We start from the raw sequence: 20,028 nt of genomic DNA on the forward strand, positions 1-20,028 counted from the left end.
GGAAGGGTTGTGGGGGGACTCGGAGCACTGGGGGCTCAAGGTGGGGGGAGGGGGGTAACTGGGAATACTGGGGAGTCACTTGTAAAGGATACTGGGAGCACTGCGATAGGAATCAGGAGGGCTGGGGGGTAACTGGGAGCACTGGGGGGGTGTACTGGGACAGTTGGGGACACTGGGAGCTCAATGGGGGCGTAAATGGAGATCTTGGGGGGCACTGAGTATACTGGGAGGGCACTGGAAAGGATTACTGGGAACAGGGGGGTGGGACAGGTGGGTAAGTGGGAGCACTGGAAGGTGGCGGGGAGCACTGGGAACTCGGGGTGGGGGTAACTGGCCATACTGGGAGGGCACTGGAAAGTGATACTGGGAGCACTGGCAGGTGGGATGGGGGGTAACTGGGAGCACTGGGAGGACACCAGTCTCTCCCAGTTCCCCCAGCTCAGAAGCTCCGCCTCGAAGGCACCTGCAGCCGAGCCCCCCCCAGCCCCCCAAAAATAAAGGCATTAATACCCCCTCCCGGGGTTATTGGGGCCCCTGGGGGGGTGGGGCAGCTATTTTGGGGTGAATTCCTGGGGTTTTGGGGTCTAAAGGGGCCGATCTTGGGGATTTTGGAGCCCCAGCAGATTCTTGGGGTGAACTCCTGTGGTTTTGGGGTCAGGGTGGGGGCATTTTGAGGTCCCAGGCGATTTGTCAATGTGAATTCCCGGGGATTTGGAGGCCCAGCAGCTTCTTTTTGGGTTGAATTCCTGGGGTTTTAGGGCCCCAAAAGGGTCATTTTGAGGCCAAACCCAGGGATTTGGGAATCCTGGCTGATTTTTGGGGTGAATTGCAGGTGGTTTGGGTCCGTTGCTCTGTATTTCTCTGTACAAACAGCGAGGACGGGGCCGGGACCCCCCATGTCTGGGATCCGGTTGAGTCGGGGTCCCCGGGGCCAGGGTGAGGATCCAGCTGTGCACAGGATCCAACCATGATCCATGGTCCAGCTGTGCTGGGGATCCAGCTGTGCCCAGGGTCCATCACATCCGAGGAACCCTGCGTGTGCAGGATCCAGCGGTGCTGGGATCTCCTGGATCCAGCTGTGCAGGGACCCAGTGGTGCCAGAATCTCTGGGATCCAGGATCTGGCTGTGTGGGATCCAGCAGTGCCAGGTTCTTTTGGATCCAGGATCCAGCTGTGCAGGATCCAGCGGTGCTGGGATCTCCCAGATCCAGCTGTGCAGGGACCCAGAGGTGCCCGGATCCAGTGGTGCAGGGACCTAGTGATGCCAGGATCTCTTGGGTCCAGGATCCAGCTGTGTGGGATCCAGTGGTGCCAGGTTCTCTCAGATACAGGATCCAGCTGTGCAGGATCCCGGGTTGCTGGGATCTCCCAGATCCAGCTGTGCAAGATCCAGTGGTGCCAGGATCTCCCAGGTCCAGGATCTCCTGGATCCAGCCCTGGGTGCCACAGGAGGCCCTCCGTGTCCTCCAATGGCCCCTGGGTGCCACGGGTGTCCCTCGGTGTCCCCTGGGTGCAACGGTACCCACGGGTGCCTCTGGTGTCCCCTGGGTGGCACAGATCTCCCTTAGTGTCCTCCGGGTGCTGGGGGGACCCTGGGTGTCCCTTAAGAGTCCTTTAGTGTCCCCTGGGTGCCGCCGATGTCCCTTGGTGTCCCTTGGGTGCTGCCGATGTCCCTCTATCTTCCAACATCCCCTGGGTGGCACGGGGGCCCCTGGATGTCCCTCAGTGTCCCTTTCGCGGCTCCAAGGTGCAGTGGGGTCCCCGGGTGTCCTCAGTGTCACCCTCAGCATCCCCTGGGTACCCTCAGGTGCCAGGGGGCTGGCAGGTCCCCAGCATCCCCGATGTCCCCATGGGTCCCCAAGGTGGCCCCTTGGTCTTCGCTGTCGTTGCTTGTCCCCCACGCTGCTCCCAATGTCCCCACGGATCCAGGTGGCCCCTCGGTCTCGCTGTCACCGCTGTCCCCATGTCCCCGAGGTCCCCGCGGGTCATGGCGCCGTGGGTGCCCCCTCGGTCTCGCTGTCGCTGCTGTCCCCCATGTCCCCGAGGTCCCCGATGTCCCCATGGGTCAGGGCGAAGGGCGGCAGCTCCTCATCGGAGGAACCCAGCGAGTCCTCGTCCCCGAGGCGCGTCCCCAGCCCCACCGCCCCGAAGGCCAGCGGCCCCCGCAGCAGCCGGATCTGCGGGGACAGGGGACATGGGGACGGGGACAGGGGGACACGGTGGGTGGCGGGGCAAGGAGAGGGGACAGAGAAGGAGACAAAGGACATGGGAACAGGGAAAGCGATGGGATAAGGGGATGGGGACAAGGGGACAGAGAAGGAGACAAGGGACACGGCAAGGGGATGGGGATATGGGGACAAGGGGACACAAGAAGAAAGGGAAGGGACAGGGATGGGGATATGGGGACAAAGGGACACGAGAATAAGGGGAAAGGGACAGGGAAGGGGACAAGGGACACAGGATGGGAATGTGATGGGACAAGGGAACGAGTGTCAAGGGGACACAGAATGAAGGGGAAAAGATGGAGTCAAGGTGATGGGGACACAGGGACAAGGGACAAAGAACCAGGGGACAAGGACAAAGAGGAATAAGAAAGGGAGGAGGGGACATGGGACAAGGGAACATGGATGGGGGACACAAGGACACAAGGGACAAAGGGACAAGGAAGGACAAAGGGATGGGGGGAGGACAAGACAGGCAGTGGAGTGAGGGGACAAAGGGACAAGAGAAGGGACAGAAGGGGACAAGGGACAGCAGAGAAGGAGAAGAGGGAGGAGAGATGGAGAGACATCGTCACCAGCTGTCCCCGTGCCAGCAGCTCCGTGGGGACATCGCCGATAGCACTGAGGGGATGTCACCCACAGCACCAGCACCGAGCAGCTCAGCGCCTGTCCCCGAGGCATCCTGGCCTTGTGGACATCGGGGACCCTTCCCGGGGTGGGGGGACAGGGTACATTGTCACCCCCTGGGAAGGGACCCTGAGGGGGACCCGTGGCACCCGTGGGTGCTAGGTACGGGTCCCGTGTCACCTGTGGGTGCAGGACGTGGGTCCCACAGCACCTGAGGGTTTAGGACGTGGATTCCTCAGCACCTGTGGGTGCAGAACGTGGGCTCCTCAGCACCCCCAGGTACAGGGTGCAAGGCCTCCAGCACCCATGGGTGCAGCATATGGGTCCCTGAGCACCTGTAGGTTCAGGATGGGGGTTCATCAGCACCCTTGGGTGCAGAGCATAGGTTCCTCAGCACCCATGGGTGCAGGGCGTGGGTCCTGCAGCACCTGCGGGTGCAGGATTTGGGTTTCCCAGCACCCATGGGTGCAGAACATGGGTTCCTCAGCACCCGTGGGTGCAGGATTTGGGTCCCTCAGCACCTGTGGGCGCAGGATTTGGGTTTCCCAGCACCCGTGGGTGCAGGATTTGGGTTTCTCAGCACCTGTGGGCACAGGATTTGGGTTTCTCAGCACCTGTGGGTGCAGGACATGGGTGCCTCAGCACCCGTGGGCTCCTTACCTCGGCCTTGAGCTCGTCGATGTGGTCCTTCAGCTGGCGGATGTACTGGGCGGCGTCCGAGTGGTTGAGCTGCCCCTGGATCATCCCCTCCTCCCTCTGCGGGTGCGGGCGGGTCAGCGGGTCCCCTTGTCCCCCCACGCCGTCCCCTTGTCCCCCACACCCCTCGTCCCCCCCATCCCTGCTCACCTGGATCTCCAGCTCGGCGACGCGCTGGCGCATCTCGGCCAGGGCTGCCATGCTGTCTGCCTCGCGCAGCCGCACGGCCATCACCTCCTCCTTGCTCTGGGGACACTCATGTCACCCCACTGCCACCCCCCACCAAGGGCGGCTTCACCCCATCCCAAGGCTGGGGGGACGCTGAGGGTGGTAGGAGGTGGGGACACCAAGGGAGGGGACATTGTGACCCCGCTGGAGGGGACCTGAGGATCTCAAAGGAGGGGACGAGGGGACGCGGTGGGAGGGGACATCGAGACCCCAAAGAAGGCGACATGAAGACACCGAGGAAGGGGACATTGGGACCTTCTCAGAGTGAACAAGGAGACACCAAGGGAGAGGACACCGGGACACCATGGGGTTGGAGGGACACCAAGGGAGGGGACACTGGGACCTTGTACAGGGGACACGGGATCTTTGTTGGAGGGGACATCAGGACCTCAAGGGAGGGGACATCAGGACCTCGAGGGAGGGGACACGGAGGCACCAAGAGAGGGGACCCTGTGGCCCTTCAGAAGTGGAGAGGGCGACCCCATGGGATGGGACAGGGGGTGGCAGCGGACACGGGTGCCCCTGGGAGGTGTCAGGAGGGCCCAGGCTTGTCCCCAAGGTGTCCCCACCTTGCACTGGGCCTCGGCATGCTTGCGGTGGCTCTCGCTCAGCTGCGCCTGCAGCCCCTTGCTCTGCGCCGCCGCCAGTCGCAGCTGCTCCCGCAGCCCTGCGCACGTCTGCTCTGCGCGGCCCAGCACCGTGCGCTGGATCTGGCCCTGGGGGGAAGGACAATTGTCACCTCCCTGTCCTCTGTCACCTCCCTGTCACCCCCGCAGCTCCCACAGTCCCAGTACTCCTAGTTGAGCCCCCTAGTCAGGATGTGATCCAGGCTCTATCCTGCATCTCCAGCTGCAGCACCCATGGGTGATCCCAGCACCCCCAGTTCAGCACCCATGGATGGTCCCAGCACCTCCAGGTCAGCACCCCCAGTCCAGCTCCCCAGACCCCCCTCAGGATGTGACCCAGGCTCTATCCTGCGTCTCCAGCTGCAGCATCCCCAGTTCAGCACCCAGGGATGATCCCAGAACCCCCAGTCCGCACCCAGGGATGGTCCCAGCACACCCAGTTCAGCACCCACAGCCCCAGTACCCCCTGTTGAGCGCCCCTAGTACCCGGTCAGGAAGCAGCTGGGCTCTCACCTGCGTCTCTAGCTGCAGCACCCGCTGGCGCAGCGCCCGCAGCTCGGCCTGGGCCTGAGCCTCCCGCAGCCGCGCTGCCACCACGGCCTCTTGCAGCGCGTTGACGTTGCTCCGGCGTGGAGAATCCTTCCAGCGCCCGCCTGCCCGGCCGGCCTGGACCCCAGGGCCATGAGGAGGGCACCCAGGTGGCCAGGAGGGGACCCAGATGTTGGGAGAAGGGACTCAGGTGGCCAGGAGGGGACCCAGATGTTGGGAGAAGGGACTCAGATGGCCAGGAGGTGACCCAGATGGCCAGGAGGAGATCCAGGTACCTAAAGGGTGACCCAGGTGTCCAGGGGGGACCCAGGTGTGCATGGGACCCTGGTTCTCACCTGCCAGCTCTCGCTGAGGTCCTTCACCTGCTGCTGCAGCTCTGTCAGGGACTTGACGGCCTCAGCCTCGCGCAGAGCCAACGCCTGCAGCTCCTCCTGCAGCCGCACCACGTTGTCCTCGTCCGGCAGGAGGCTGTTCCGCTGCAGGGACACGGGGGACATCAGCGGGGATGCTGGACGCTGGTGGGGACACACCGGGGCAGGGACATCCCGGGGTGGTGGCACCAGACACCAGGAACACCTCAGGGTGGTGGCACTGGACGTGGACACCTCAGAATTGGTGGCACCAGACACCACAGGGACATCCTGGAACAGCGGCGCTGGATGTCACCGGGGACACCCCGAGGTGGGTGCAGCAGCCACTGCAGGGACATCCCAGGGCGGTGGCACCAGAGGCTCATCCATGGGACACAGAGACGAGATGGCAGGGGACAGTAGGGACAGCAGATCCCCCAGGGACACACGGCACTGGGAATCCCCCGAGGCAGGGGACATCAGGCCCATCCCTGTCCCCAAGGCCGTTTGTGAGACCATCCCCAGGGCCACCCATACGGCTGCTGTCCCCATCCCCGAGGACACTCCCCATCCCCAAGGCCACCGGTGTGACGTCTGCGAGGTCTTCCCGTCACCTTCTCCATGTCGAGGACCTTATCCTGCATCTCCTTGAGGGCACCCAGGGTCTCGCTCTCCCGCAGCCGCGACTGCTCCAGCTCCGTCTCCAGGTGGGTGACAAACTCCTCGCTGAAGCGTGGGTTCCCCTGCCATCATCCTCAAGATGTCACCAACAGCGCGTGACCCCTGTCCCCTGCTCCTTGTCCCCTGTCCCCACCACCCAACCTTGTCCATGATGGTGGCACCACCCCCTGTCCCTTGTCCCCACCACCCAACTTCAGGCTGCATGAATTGGAAAGGGGATGCGTGTGGACGATGGGGACCCCTGGGGACCCCTGGGGACCCTCGGGGACACGGACCTGCTGGTCCTGCAGCTGACGGATGGTGGTCTGGGCGCGCTGCAGGTTCTCGGTGGCCGAGGTGCAGCGCTGCTTCACCACCGCCAGCTCCCGCTTGATGATGTAGTTCTCCTCCGCCTCCTGTGCCCGCGTCACCTGGCCCTGGGGACAGCAGGGACATCGTCACCGCACAGAGCTCCCGGTCCACCCCACAGCGCAGCACTGGGAGGGGGGCGGTGGTGGTGGGGACACGGGGGGACACCAGAGGGGGCAAAGGGGTGACGCTGGCCTCATGGGAGGTGACACTGAGGACGAGTAGGTGACACTGAGGATGAGAAGGTGACACCAGCTCTGGGGAGTGACATCAGCCCTATAGCAGGGGACACTGAGGACAAGGAGGAGACACCAGCCCTATGGCAGGGGACACTGGGGACAAGGAGGTGACACTGAGGACAAGGGAGGGTGACATCAGAGGAACACTGTGATGGGTGACATTGGGAATGAGGGGGGGTGACACCAGAGTGCTGCTGGCCCGCTGGTGGGTGACACCAGGGACATCTGGGGATGAGAGGGGTGACACCAGCCTCGTGGGAGGTGACATTGAAGACAAGGAGGTGACACCAGGCCACTTCTCCCCTCCAAGCTGCTATGTCCCTGCCACCTCCCACTTCGACCCCACCTATTTCCTTCAAACTCACCAAAACGGAGGCTTTCCCCCAAGTTTGCCCGTGTCCTTGTCACCAAATGCCACCAAACCACCCCCCCCCGTTGCCACCAAGCCCCCAAACCTCCCATTTCCACCCCAAAAGGTGCTCGTGAGCCTCCAGAAAAGCAAGAAAAAGGGGTGAATCTTCCCCGAAATGAGGATAAAAACCAAAAACGGAGAAGAAAAAGGCGAAAATGAAGGAAAAGGAGGAAAAAAATAGCCATTTTTGACACTACCTGGATGAGGCGATCGGCGAGAGCCGCGCTCTCCTGCGGCCGCCGCGGAGAGGAGAGAGGAGAGAGGAGCAGTGAGAGGAGAAGCAGAGGAAGCAGCGAGAGAAACCACGAGCGGAGGCACCCAGCGACCTTCCGGTGCAGCCCTGCTCCCCGTTTTGGGGTGTTTTCCAACGATTTGTGGCCCTTTTATCCCCATTCCAGGGCAGAAAACGAAGGCATGGGGAGTCTTTGGCCCTAAAACTGAGCGTTTTCTACCTCCTTGGTTGGGAAAACGACAAAGAAGCCACTTGCTGGACAGAAATCTCCAGATTTTGCACCAAAATGGTGCTCCAGGGGGGATTTGGGACTTGGGGAGTTGCACCCATGGGTGCTGGGGGCTCTGGGAGGTGGTGGTGTGGGTGCTCCAGGGGAGTTTGGGTGCTCCAGGCGGGGTTTGTGGGCTCTCCAGAGGAAGTTTTTGGTGCTCGAGGTGGGTTTTGGGGGTTGTGGGTGTTCCACATGGGTTTTGGGGAGCTCCAGGGGGAATCCGGGGTGTTCCAGGGCACAATTTGGATGCTCCAGGTGAGGCTGGGGTGACCAGGGGACATTTTGGGTACCCCATAGGGTTTTGGGGTGCTCAGGGGGGGACATTCAGGGTTCTCTAAGGGACATTTGGGGTGCCTCTAGGAGGTTTTTGGAGTGCTCCAGGGGATGTTCTGGGTACTCCAAAGGAGTTTTGGGTGCTCTAGGATATCTTTTGGGTGCTGCAGGGGGACATTTTGGGCCATACAGGGGAGTTTTGGGTGCTCCAGATAGGTTTTGGGGTGCTCCAAGGGACATTTTGAAGTGCTCTGCGTGGATTTTGGGTGCTCTGGGGGGAGGTTTGGTGCACCAGGAGATGTTTTGGGTGCTCCAAGCGGGTTTTGGGGTGTTCCAGGGCACATTTTGGGTGACCTTGGGACATCTTGGGTGCTCCAGGGGACATTTGGGGTTCTCCCAGGGATGTTTGGGATACTCCAAGGGACGTCTGGGGTCCCTCTGGGAAGTTTTGAGGTGCTCCAAGGGAGTTTTGGGGTGCTCCAGGGGATTTTCTGCATACTCCAAAGTTGTGGGCATTCCAGAGGACCTTTTGGCTGCTCCAAAGGAGTCTTGGGGTTCTCCAGGCAGTTTTTGGGGTGCTCCAGGGGACATTTTGGGTTCTCCAGGTGGGTTTTGGGGTGCTCCAGGGGACATTTTGAGGTGTGGGTCGTGGGGCTCACCTTCTCAAGGGTCTCGATGCGCTGTTTGAGCAGGCGGTTCTCAGTGCGGAGCCGCTGGTGGGGGGAGAAAAATGGGGAGGAGTAAAGCCCCACTGGGGGTTTTGATGTCCCTGGGGAGGTCCCCGAGCCTGGGAACACTGGGACATAAGGACAATGTGGCCCTGGATATGTGCTGAGTTCTCCCCAAATGGGTCTAGTGGCCACGGGATGGCCCAAACCATCCTGGAGATGGGACAAAGTGGCACTGGGGTGGCTTGAATGACCTCAGGGTAAGCTTAAATGGCCTTGGGGACACCAGAAATGGAGCTGGAATGGGTCATGGTGGCTCCAGGATGGTCTAGATGGCCCCAGGGATGCATCAAATGTCCCCAGGGATGAGTGAAAGTGGCCCTCGATAGTTCAAATGGTCCTGAAGATGGGATAATGTGGTCCTGGGGTGGCTTAATGGCCCTGGGGATGGTTTAAATGGCCCTGAGATGGGTGATGGTGGCCCCAAGATGGCCTAGATGGCTTCAGGATGGCTTAGATGCCCCCAGGAATGAGGTAAATGTCCCCAAGGATGGGTGAAAATGGTCTTTTATGGCTCAAACTGCTCTGTGACAGGCCAGGTGGCCCCAGAATGGCCTAAGTGGTCCTTGGGGACACCTTAAATGGCCTTAGGGATGGGGTAAATGGTCCTGAGGGTGGGTGAAAATGGCCCTTGATGGCTCAAACAATCCTGAAGATGGGACAAAGTGGCCCTGGGGACAGTTTACGTGGCTCTGAGGAAAGGCCAAATGACCTTGCAGACCCCTGAAATGGCCTTGGGATGGGTCATGGTGGCCCCAGGGTGGTCTAGCTGGCCCCAGGGACGGGCTAAGCCATCCCAGAATTACTCAGATGGCTCTGGGAATGGGTCAAGTGACCCTGGGATGGGCCAAAGTGGCTCCAGGATGGTCTAGATGGCCTCAGGGATGGGCTAAGTGGCCATGAGGATGGCTCAAGCCACCCCAGGATGCCACCACTTGACCCGCCTCACCTTGATCTCGATCTGCTCCTCCATCTCTTTGTTCTTGATGGCGGCATATTCCTTCTCCAGCCTGGTTGGGACAAGGAGACAGGTTGGGACACGAGGATGGGGACCAGATCCCCTGGTCTTGCAGCCCACGGCTGTGGGACCCCACTCAAGCCCAGGAACCCATCTCACTTCTTCATCTTCTTGGGGTTGTACTTGACCTGGAAGGCCTTGAGGATGAGTTTGTCGGGACAACTGTCGAACTGGTGTGGGATCACCTTCTGGAAGTACTGTCGGGGCAGAAATCGGCCATGAAACAGAGGAACCAGCCCCAAAGTAGGGTCTGTTGGATAGAGTGGTCTCCAAACACATTCTGCTGGGAGAAACCTGCCCAGGAACACTAAACGTGGGGCTAAATCCATCCCAAAACATGTCCCGTTGGACAAATCCAATCCAAAACATGTCCCGTTGGACAAACCCATCCCAAAACACGTCCCCTGTTGGACTAATCCAGCCCCAAATCCACCAGTACGTACCTGGGACATGCCCTCCATGTCGAGCTGGATGAGCTCAGCCTGGTTGAACTGCAGCAGGGCCATTCCCACACGGAAGACGATCTCCAGCCCCTGCAGGAAGGGTCTGTGCTTGACCACACACCTTTCTCACCCAGGGTTTGAGGATCTTCTCCCCAACACCAGACCAGCTGGTGTGGGGAAGAACATTTCCACATCCAGGTGGGAAACGTGGTTGTGGTCCCGTTACCTCGTACATGAAGATGTCAAAGACCCGTGTGGCCACTGGAAGAGGGAAGGTGGTGAGGAAGAGGGTGAGGAACCAGGACGAGGCATACATGGAAGTGAGGAAGCTCTGCGAGCGGAAGTGGATGTTCAGTTCCGGCAGCTGCTCCTGGGTGCAAGAAATGGAGAAATGGAAGAGAAACAGGGCATGGTGGGTGGTTTTTTGGGGTCATTTGTAGTGGATGAGCTTTGAACAGGTCCACGAGGTCTTGTGGAGGTCCCTGAGGGGTATCATGGAAGGTCCTCTGAGGGTGGGCTTGTGGATGGTCCCATAGCTGTCTCCGTGGATAGTCCTTGAGGTCTCACTGATGGTCCCTTTGGGTGTCTCATAGATGTCCCTCAGAGCATCTTATGGATGGTCCCTTTGGGTGCCCCATGAATGGGCCCAGGAGCATCTCATGGAGGTGTCCTGGGATCTTATGGAAGCCCTAGGGTGTCCATGGACATCCTAGGGGTCAAACCCTTGAGGAATCATGGATGCTCCTCAGGGCACCTCACAAACTCCCCCAGGATCTCCGTGTCGCTGAACAAGAGCCCACTGGATGAATCCATTCCTCCCAAGAGCTGCCACCTCCCTCCTCCCTCTCCCTGTCCTTGTCCTCTGGCTCTTGCCAGCAGATCTCACCCCTCCAAGTGTTCTGGAGCGGTGAGGGTGGTGCCCACCTGCAGTAGGTACTCGAACTGGTAGATGCAGAGCCCCAGCTCGGCCATGCTGGGTTTGAAGAGCTCCCGGAGGCGGTATTCCTGCATCAGCCTGACAAAGACGCAGAAGGCCTCTTCCTCTGGCATCTGGAGACCCAAAGGGACAGGAGTTCCTCCTTAAAATTCTGCTGGAAGCTTCTCTTTCTTCGTTCCATCACCTTATCATGGGATGGGATGGGATGGGATGGGATGGGATGGGATGGGATGGGATGGGATGGGATGGGATGGGATGGGATGGGATGGGATGGGATGGGATGGGATGTACCGGGAGCCGTCCCCAGGTGAAGGAGACCGTGAATGAAGCATTTTAAATCCATCAGGAGGGAGTGGGATGATGGGAACGAGCATGTGGGGATGGTGGAAACCAGCCCACTTTGTTCCTCAGGGTCAAGGAAAATGGGATTCTCCAATCCCATTCTACCAGGTCTCTCCAGAAGGTGTTAAAAACCCACCAGCAGCTCCTCCTCACCCTGGCGTCATCACAAACCTGCATGAGCAGCAGTCCCACGATGAAGGCACTGCCCTGGCAGTATCCAACCTCTCTGTCCACTAGTGAATAGGCCTGGAAGGAGGAGACAAAGCAAGCCAAATCCATGTGTGAGCAAGGGGACTGGCTGGGCCACCACTCCCGATTCCCATGGAAGGCCAACGGCCTTGACCACAGCACGTAGGCTGGGGGACAATGTGATTGGGAGCAGCCCTGTGGAGAAGAACTTGGGGTACTGGGGGAGGAGAAGCTCCACGTGAGCCAGCAACAGCCAAGAAGGTCGACCATGTCCTGGGCTGCATCAGAAGAACAGTGGCCAGCAGGGTGAGGGAGGAGATTCAGCACCTCTGCTCCACTCTGGGGAGACCAAACCTGGAGCCCTGTGTCCAGTTCTGGAATCCACAACATGAGGAGGAGATGGAACCATTGGAACAGTTTTAGATGAGGTGTTCAAGGCCAGGTTGGATGGGGCTTGGAGCCCCTGATTCAGTGGGAGGTGTCCCCACGGCAGGGGTGGAACTGGATGGGCTTTGAGGTCCCTTCCAACCCAACCCATTCCACGATTCTATGATCAAAACCAGCTTTGTTTTGGTTGACAACAACAATGTTGCTCCATGCTTGAATTTAGACTCGAAATTACTCGAACTGTTTGTGTCTTAATTGAGGACTCATGAGGAAAAAAAGGGATCTGTGATGGATGGGGAACAAGGTCCTTTTGTGACAAAAGGGTTGTCCTGCTGTGTGAACCGATGCTCCAAGAGTTTGTAGTGGAAACCAAACCCATCAAAAATTAATACCCAGTTCAAACAGCTCCAAAAGCGGAAGTGAAGTCTGGGCTGCGGCCAGGAGCCAGTGCCGCTCGATGGAAGACCTTACCTTCATGACGTTGAAGAGCACCTCCTGGCCCAGGCTGTCCTGTCCCTTGAAGAACTCGTGCTCTGGGTAAGTGCGAGCGATGTCCCTTCGGATGAGCTTCTCACACGGCGAGGACATCTTGAGCAGCTCTGAGTATTGGTTTTTGACGGGCATGTCGGTGGCACTGCAGAGCAGCTGCCAGACGATGGCACGGAAGTGGTGGGGGATACCTTTGCGGATGAGCTCCTGCGGAAAAATGGATCAAAGACCCGAGAGAATGGGTTTGGAGAGGACGGTGAAGGTCCTTGTGGACAGGGAGACGTCCTGTCCCACCACAGGGAAGGTTGGAGCAGATTTTGGCAAGAGTGTTAGAGTATAACTAAAAATTAAGCTCCGTTCTCACCTTCAGCAGCTTCTCCTTCTTCTTCCTCCACTCATCCCACTCGTTGACAATGCGGCCCCAGAGGATCCAGGTGTCTTCCTCGAGGTGGCTGAGGTTGGAGGAGGCTGAGGAGCTGGAGACCAAGGAGGAGCCACTGTTCCTTCGCGAGCCGTTCATGGAGCGCATCGACTTGGAGTCAGCCTCCAGCAGCCTGTGGGAGAGCAAGAGAACTCCAAAAACATTCTAGTACCTGAAGGAGCTACAGGGGAGCCAGTGGGGAGGACTTTTTCTCTGGCCCAGGTTGTCCAGAGAAGCAGTGGCTGCCCCATCTCTGGAGGAGTTCAAGGCCAGGTTGGATGGGGCTTGGAGCCCCTGATCCAGTGGGAGGTGTCCCTGCCCTGCTTTGAGGTCCCTTCCAGCCCAAACCATTCCAGGACTCCATGAATCCATCCCATTTTACTTGAACTGGTCACACACAAGGTCACAGTGTTCCTCAAACCATGAATTTTTCGGTTAAACCGCAGCCGTTCACCTCCAAATGAGACTCTATTGGCAAAGCAAAGGGCGACCACTTGACCAATGGTCGCGTTTCTACTCCGTGAAGATCATTTAAGCCACATGTTAAGATAAAACAGGTGCTGAAGGTGTCCAAGGCCAGGTTGGATGGGGCTTGGAGCAACCACATCCAGTGAGAGGTGTCGCCACGGCAGGAAGTGGAACTGGATGGGCTTTGAGGTCCCTTCCAACTCAAGCATTTCATGGTAAATCCTAAACCAGAGTGTTTTCATCCTGGCCAGAACGACTTGTTGGAAGAGCAGCTCGGTGTCGTCCGGCACCTTTGAGTTTAAGCGAATGATTTGAATCAAAAGGGGGATAAAAAAGGTCTGAATGCTCTCGACCGGCACTCGCTCACCGGTTCTGCTCCTCCAGCTTCGCCAGCAGCTCCAGCTCATCCGGGCTGAGGTTCTCCGAGTCGGAGGTGGGCGAACACGCCGGCGCCGAGTTGACGGACGAGAGGGCTTCGTGGGACGAGGAATCGGGGCTGACGGCCGGTGAAGCCATGGCAGGGGGGGTGCGGCAACGCGCCGACTCCGCAAGGATTCCGAGGTCTCACCTGGAAGAGCAGGATGCAATTCCCGTCTTTCCCTTCTCACCACGTGCTGCAATTCCCTTTAAAATCTCCCCATTTGGGTTCATCTGATGGGAATTGGGATGCGAGCATTGCTTGGTTGGCATCCCACGGTGATATTCACTTAATTCCCCCCCCCAAAACCTGAATTTAAACCCAGTTTTTCCCACCAAGCCGGGTCTAAGCGCACCATCCGGAGTTTGCTCGCAATGAGCCAAATCAAATCAGCCTAAAACCTGGAATTAACGCCAAATTAACCCTTGTTTCGGGAAGGAAATGTGGGAAGAGAGGATTTACAGGACACTATCCTCGCTGTGAATTCGCTTCAGGGGCTGAAGTCACCCAGTTTGCTGATTTTGGGGTTTTTTTAGGGAAAAATGCTTCCCTAGGGAGGAATAAATCCTGGTTTGGGATTGCAGGGACTGGCAGAAATGGGGTGGAAAGTGGGGAGTTGAGGGGTGCTGCAAAAAAAAGGCCTTTATGGGGCATCTCTGACAGGGATTTCCTGGAGGATCCACAGGGACTGGGAGCCCTCGAGGCAACTCCAACCTTTTCTGGACTGAAAAACGCTCATTTTGGTGAAAAAATGCTGCTGCTGTGCACGAAGAAAGCAGAGGGAAGAGGGAAAAAGCAGCAGTGCCTGCAGGAAGCGCCGGGAATGTGCTATTTCCCCGATCTGGGCTTAATTTGTGTGGATTAAACTATAAATCAAGGTGCTTTTAACAAAAAAATCCAGGTTTTCAACCCATTTTTTTTAATGAGGGGGAAACAAGCTGATGCAGCAAAATGACAGCAACGAAGGAATGGGGCAAAATTCCATGTTGTTTGGTTTTCCCACAGCAGCAAAATTTAACGGAGCGGGAAGAACCGGGTCAATCGTTAACGGAATTTGCTCATTAAGGAGGGAATTTTATACCAAGGGAGGGGGATAAAAAAGCCTTAATTATATTTAATTCTGCCCATTTCTGCCTGTTCTGGGATGGGGCTCGTCCGGCAGCGCCGTCGTCTCCAGGAAAGCTGTTAATTTATCTGATTTAATTAATATTTCCTTGAGAGATTGGGCTGATTTCACCAAAAATACTGATCTAATGACAAAACCAACGAGCGCTTTCGGCGGCTTTGCTGCAAAATCATAAGTTATTGATTAAACCGGGTTCAACGGGGCAGAGCAATGGCCTGAAATGGCTTTTTTTTTAGGGAAATACGCATCCCCACAGCGATGCCGGGGGGAATAAAGCAACAATCACACGTGGATGAGCATGGGGGGGACGAATTGCGTGATTTCAACCCAAAAATGAGGGTGGAAAAGGGTAATGTTGAGGATTGGATGCAGAAAAGACAGGTGGGAATGGAAAAATCAAGGCAAGTCGTAGTTTTTCAATGGGTTTTTGGGGTGAAACGGTGGTTTTCCGGGGTTGCAGGGGGAGAAGGAGGCGGCGGCCGTTGTTGTTGCAGGGTTCTTGTGTCATTGCGAGGTGTCGGGTGGCAAAATTTGCTGAAAACTCTTGAATTTGGAAGGAAAAAAAGAAAAGTTCGGGGCGGTTGTCAAAGGCGCTGAGGAAATTGGGGGAAAAAAGGCTGGAAATGGTTCTGGAAAGGCAGCCAAGGGGAGGGAATCGGCCCCAAAAGGGGCTCGTCCGCTCCCAGTTTCAGCCCATTTGTGAAGGGGGGAATCATCTTTATGCCTCTTCCACACCATTTTATGCCTTTCCCCCAAGTTTATATCTTTTCCATCCCCTTTTATGCCTTTTCCACCCTGTTTTCCACCTTTCTGCCCCATTTTGTGCCTCTTCTGGCTCGTTTTATGCCTCTTCCGGCTCGTTTTGTGCCTCTTCCACCCCTTCTGCCCTACTTCCCACCTTTCCACCTCGTTTTCCACCCTTTCTGCCTCGTTTCACACCATTTCTGCCCCATTTTATGCCCTTTCTGACCCATTCTATGCTTCTTGCTCCTTGTTTTACCCTGTTTCCTCCGTTTTATGCCTTTTCTACCCCATTTTACTCCTCTTTCTCCCCATTTTATGCCCTTTCTACCTCACTTTCCACCCCATTCTATGCTTCCACTTCTTTGTCTTCCCCCTTTCCTCTGTTCTATACCTTTTCCACCCTTCTCCCCCCATTTTACGCCTTTCTTCCCCCTTTTTTGCAGTGTCTCTCTGTCATTTTGCACCTTTTCCATCCCATTTTCACAGCGTCTCCGATGCTGCTTTCTCAGCGTCTCCCAGTGTCGTTTTCTGCCTTTTTTTGGCCCAATTTTTACCACGTTTCTGAACCGTTTCCACCTTTTTTCCTGCAGCTCCTTCGCCTCCTCTAAAAAGTTCCTCAAAGCAGGGATTCAATCCCAGGAATTTTTGGCAGCGCCAGGTAGAGACTCTCCTTTCCATCAACTACAAACCATCCAAAATTAGCCAATTTGCCAGAAATCTCAGTTATGAACATGCAAAAGGAGGTGAAAAAGACAAAATAAAATGGAGTCAACCACCAATAGTCCAGCAGGATGTTCTCCAATTTTCCCAGCACCCGGAAAAGAGGCAGAAAACAGATAAAAATGGGTTTAAAAACTGCAAGTTTTGATGAAGGTGAGGATGAAGTAGGTGAAATTTGAAGCTAAACCCCCCCAAAACGCCACCAGGGTTAAAACCGACCCAAACCCACCCAAAAATCTGATGAAAATTGTATTCAACACCAAAATGGAGCAAGGAAACTGTTCTCCTCACGGTGCTGGCAACAAAGCCACATTTCCAAATGGTTTTTCTGGGGGAAAAACTCCCCCAAATGCCACTTCAGTGGCAATTTTTGAGTTTTTTTGCAGCCCTAAATTGCGTGAAATAAGCCCCAAACTGGGAGAGTTAGGTTTTTTCCAAAAAAATAGGGTAGTATTTTTCCCTCATCCAGGCTGCCGGTGGCAGCAGGTATTAAACACTGCTGGTAAAGCCTTGATTGACAGAAAACCAGCAGAAAAGGGGGAAAAAATCAAAAAGAAGAGGAATTTTGGGAGGAAAATCCCACAATTTGATGGGAATTGTCCCAGTGGAGCAAAAATCATGATAAACACCCACACCCCCCGAGTAAATGACATTTAGGGGACGAAGCTGAGATGGGGGCCAGTTCCCTCCTGCAGACATCCCCCCCCCTTCTGTATTTTAACCAAAACCTCATGATTTTAAGGGAAAAAGAAAGCAAGGGTAACACCCTCTTTGCACACGGGGGTGCAGCAATGGGGAGGGGGACAAAAAGGGGGGGGGAATGGAGGGAGAGGGACCCCCTCTATGTCCCCTTCTATCGTGTGAAGGCACCTCCAATGCCCGCCCCCCCCCCCCGTACAGCCCCAGTTACCCAGTATGGGGGGGTCAAACCCCCAGTTGCCTTCGGGGGGACCTTGTTACGCTAAAGTCTTGGGGAGGGCGGAACTCCCAGTTACCCTATAGCCCAGGGGGGGATCCCCCAGTTGCCCCCACATCTAGAGGGGAGATTATCCCAGTACCCCTAGAAACAGGGGAACCACTAATTACCCCCCGATTTGGGGGAGGAACCCCAGTTACCCCCCCTAAACTGGCAGGGGTGTGTGTGTTTATCCTCAAATGATGCTCTCAGCATCACTCCCTCAACATAGCATGGGGGGGGGCTTTGTCTAATTCTCCCCCTCCCTCTTGGTGGAGGGGGTGTCACCCCCAATTCTCCCACCACCTTTAGGGAAGGAGCCCTCTCCATCCCCCCCCATTCACAGGGAAAGAGCCCCCCATTCATAAGGACCCCCCCCGTGTTCCCCATTCACAGGGAAGGAGCCCCCCCATTCATAAGGAGCCCCTCTTTGTCCCCCATTCATAGGGAAGGAGCCCCCTCATTCCTAAGGAGCCCCCCCCGTGTCCCCTATTCATAGGGAAGGAGCTCTCCCATTCATAAGGAGCCCCCCCCGTGTCCCCCATTCACGGGGAAGGAGCCCCCTCATTCCTAAGGAGCCTCCCCGTGTCCCTCATTCACAGGGAAGGAGCCCCCCCATTCACATGAAGCCCCCTCCTTGTCCCCCGTTCATAGGGAAGGAGCCCCCCCCATTCATAAAGAGCCTCCCTGTGTCCTCCATTCATGGGGAAGGAGCCCCCTCATTCCTAAGGAGCCCCCCCCGTGTCCCCTATTCATAGGGAAGGAGCCCCCCCATTCATAAGGAGGCCCCCCCGTGTCCCTCATTCACATGGAAGGAGCCCCCCCATTCACATGGAGCCCCCTCCTTGTCCCCCATTCATAGGGAAGGAGCCCCCCCCATTCATATGGAGCCCCCGCCTCACGTCCCCCATTCCTAAGGAGCCGCCCCCCGTGCCCCCCATTCCTGAGGGGGCCCCCCTACCTGCGAGGGCCGCCCGGGGGGGCCCCGGGGCGCGCCCCCCCCTCCCGGAGCCGAGCGGGAGGCGCGGGCCCCGCCGCCGCCATCGGGGACGCGGGAGGCGCCGCCGCCGCCCCGGCAGCCGCTGACTGACAGGCGGCCCCGCCCCGCGGCCAATCAGCGCGCGGGCCTCGCGCGAGGCCCCGGCCCGGCTCGCGCCTCAGCCAATAGGAGGGCGCGAGGGGCTTGATGGACGAGAGGCACAGCCAATGGGAGACAAGGAGACGCTTCCGCCTGCGGGGGCGGGCCCAGCGGGCGAGCAGCCAATGGCAGTGGGAGCGGGGGTGATTGACAGCCAGAGCGGCTAATGGGCGGCCAGAGCGCGCTTGGAGCGGCACCGGGATGACAGGAGAGGGCAACGAGCCCCGCCCCTTGTCATCAAGCAGTGGGTTGGGATGGAGGGGACCCGAAAGCCGTCCAGTCCCATCCCAAATCCTTCGATGGGTTGGGCTGGAAGGGACACCAGAGGCATCCAGTCCCATCCCAAATCCTTCAGTGGGTTGGGATGGAGGGGACCCCAAAGCCATCCAGTTCCACCCCAAATCCTTGAGTGGGTTGGGCTGGAAGGGACCCCAAAGCCATTCAGTTCCGCGCATGTTGCTGGTTCATGTTCAGGTTCTCCTCCCCCAGCACCCCAAATCCTTCTCCTTGGGGGCTGCTCTCAATCACACCACCCCCCATCCTGCATTGAAACCAAGGATGGCCCCAACTTAAGTGCAGGACCTTGACCTTGTTGAACCTCATGAGGTTCATGTGGTCCCACTGGACACCATCCCATCCTTCTGGGGTGACAACTGCACTGCTCAGCTTTGTGTCCTCTACAGACCTGCTCAAACCTGACCAGCTGAAGGAATCTTTTTCAGCTGAAGGTGTCGCAGGTGGCTGGTCCCACCTCCCTGGGGAGATGAGGGGCTCTTATTGGTTGATGGGAGATGATAGGGAGCCCCCCCCCCCCAAAATGGGTCATGGATGAGTTGATGGCAGCTCTGTGGTGGAGTATTTGGGGCAGTGTCACAGCCTGGGTGTTGGGGTTTCCAGTCCTCAGGGATGAGGGTTCTGGGGTGCCCAAGGTTCCCCATCCCCTATGAGTCCAGAAATGGAGACACTGGGAACTCCTGGGATCCCAGGGATGGGGATAATGGGGATCCCAGGTCTCTAGAAGTGGGAGTTACAGTGGTCCCTAGTGACTCAGGGATCCAGGGCCTGGGGCGCTGGGGGACCCCAGCAATGCCAGGGGGGCACTGGAACCCCCAGTTCCCCAGGGGCAGGGGCTTGGGGGGCATTGGGGATGTCCCCAGGGACAAGAGTGAGGAGATGTCCCAGGTGAGGGGGATGTGGGGACATCGAGAGACCCTCCATCCCCAAGGATGTGGATCTGGGGATGCTGAGAGTCTTGCTGTCCCCTGCTGTCCCCAGGGAGGGCGATATGGGGACACTGAGAGTCCCTCTGTCTCCAGGGAGGGCGATATGGGGACATCTAGTGTCCCTCCATCCCCAGGCATAAGGGTATAGGGACACCAAGAGTCCTACCGGTCCTCTCTTCGCCTCTTATCTCCATTTTCAGTTCTTCCAGCTTAAGAAGTCCCATCCTGGGTTGTTTTCAACCTCTCCCACGGCTCCAGGACAAGCCACATGCTTCGTCGAGAGCTCACAGGCAACGTCCACAGTGTTTCCACCCAAACCCAGCTCCGTTGCCACTTGGAAAGGGCTGGAGCCCGAAGGGCACGGGCGGCCACCCTGGGGGGAGAAGTTTGGCCTTGACTTCCCCTAAATTCAGGATCGAAAAAGGGGAAATCGGTCAAAAAGAGGAAGCTGCTTGTCCTGAGAGCAGGGGAACCGGAGTGAGGGTCATTCAGCTTTCAGCTGTGTTCGCTCTTCCCGGGGCACATCTG

General features: G+C 57.6%; 1 protein-coding gene across 4 annotated transcripts; it reads right to left on the reverse strand.

Moving 5' to 3' along the window:
* Window positions 1-836: 836 nt before the first annotated feature.
* EVI5L (ecotropic viral integration site 5 like) lies at window positions 837-18,174 on the reverse strand. Of its 4 annotated transcripts, XM_069881563.1 has the most exons (20): window positions 18,101-18,174; window positions 13,544-13,744; window positions 12,652-12,841; window positions 12,270-12,494; window positions 11,394-11,468; window positions 10,868-10,993; window positions 10,170-10,313; window positions 9,944-10,033; window positions 9,600-9,697; window positions 9,432-9,492; window positions 8,414-8,467; window positions 7,176-7,208; window positions 6,255-6,395; window positions 5,913-6,041; window positions 5,284-5,424; window positions 4,913-5,065; window positions 4,343-4,489; window positions 3,696-3,791; window positions 3,510-3,605; window positions 837-2,177 (listed from the first exon to the last, which is right to left on the reverse strand). In XM_069881563.1, the coding sequence occupies exons 2-20, from the start codon at window positions 13,690-13,692 to the stop codon at window positions 1,986-1,988; spliced, it is 2,340 nt and encodes a 779-aa protein (XP_069737664.1). In that variant the 5' UTR covers window positions 13,693-13,744; window positions 18,101-18,174; the 3' UTR covers window positions 837-1,985. The 4 variants fall into 4 exon arrangements, with proteins under 4 accessions (XP_069737664.1, XP_069737665.1, XP_069737667.1 ...); XM_069881564.1 differs by lacking the exon at window positions 7,176-7,208; XM_069881566.1 differs by lacking the exon at window positions 3,510-3,605.
* Window positions 18,175-20,028: the final 1,854 nt, after the last annotated feature.

Source organism: Phaenicophaeus curvirostris, unplaced genomic scaffold (assembly GCF_032191515.1).
Source record: "Phaenicophaeus curvirostris isolate KB17595 unplaced genomic scaffold, BPBGC_Pcur_1.0 scaffold_51, whole genome shotgun sequence".
In the NCBI taxonomy this organism is placed as follows: Eukaryota; Metazoa; Chordata; class Aves; order Cuculiformes; family Cuculidae; genus Phaenicophaeus; species Phaenicophaeus curvirostris.

What these genes read in the sequence shown, in the direction of transcription:
- EVI5L (XM_069881563.1), bottom strand. Translation starts at nt 13,692, where the DNA reads ATGGCTTCACCGGCCGTCAGCCCCGATTCCTCGTCCCACGAAGCCCTC. An exon ending in AAGCTGGAGGAGCAGAACCG is followed by an intron (nt 12,842 to 13,543) that starts GTGAGCGAGTGC and finishes GCTCTCCCACAG; the next exon opens with GCTGCTGGAGGCTGACTCCA. An exon ending in TGGGACTGCTGCTCATGCAG is followed by an intron (nt 10,994 to 11,393) that starts GTTTGTGATGAC and finishes TTGGGTCTCCAG; the next exon opens with ATGCCAGAGGAAGAGGCCTT.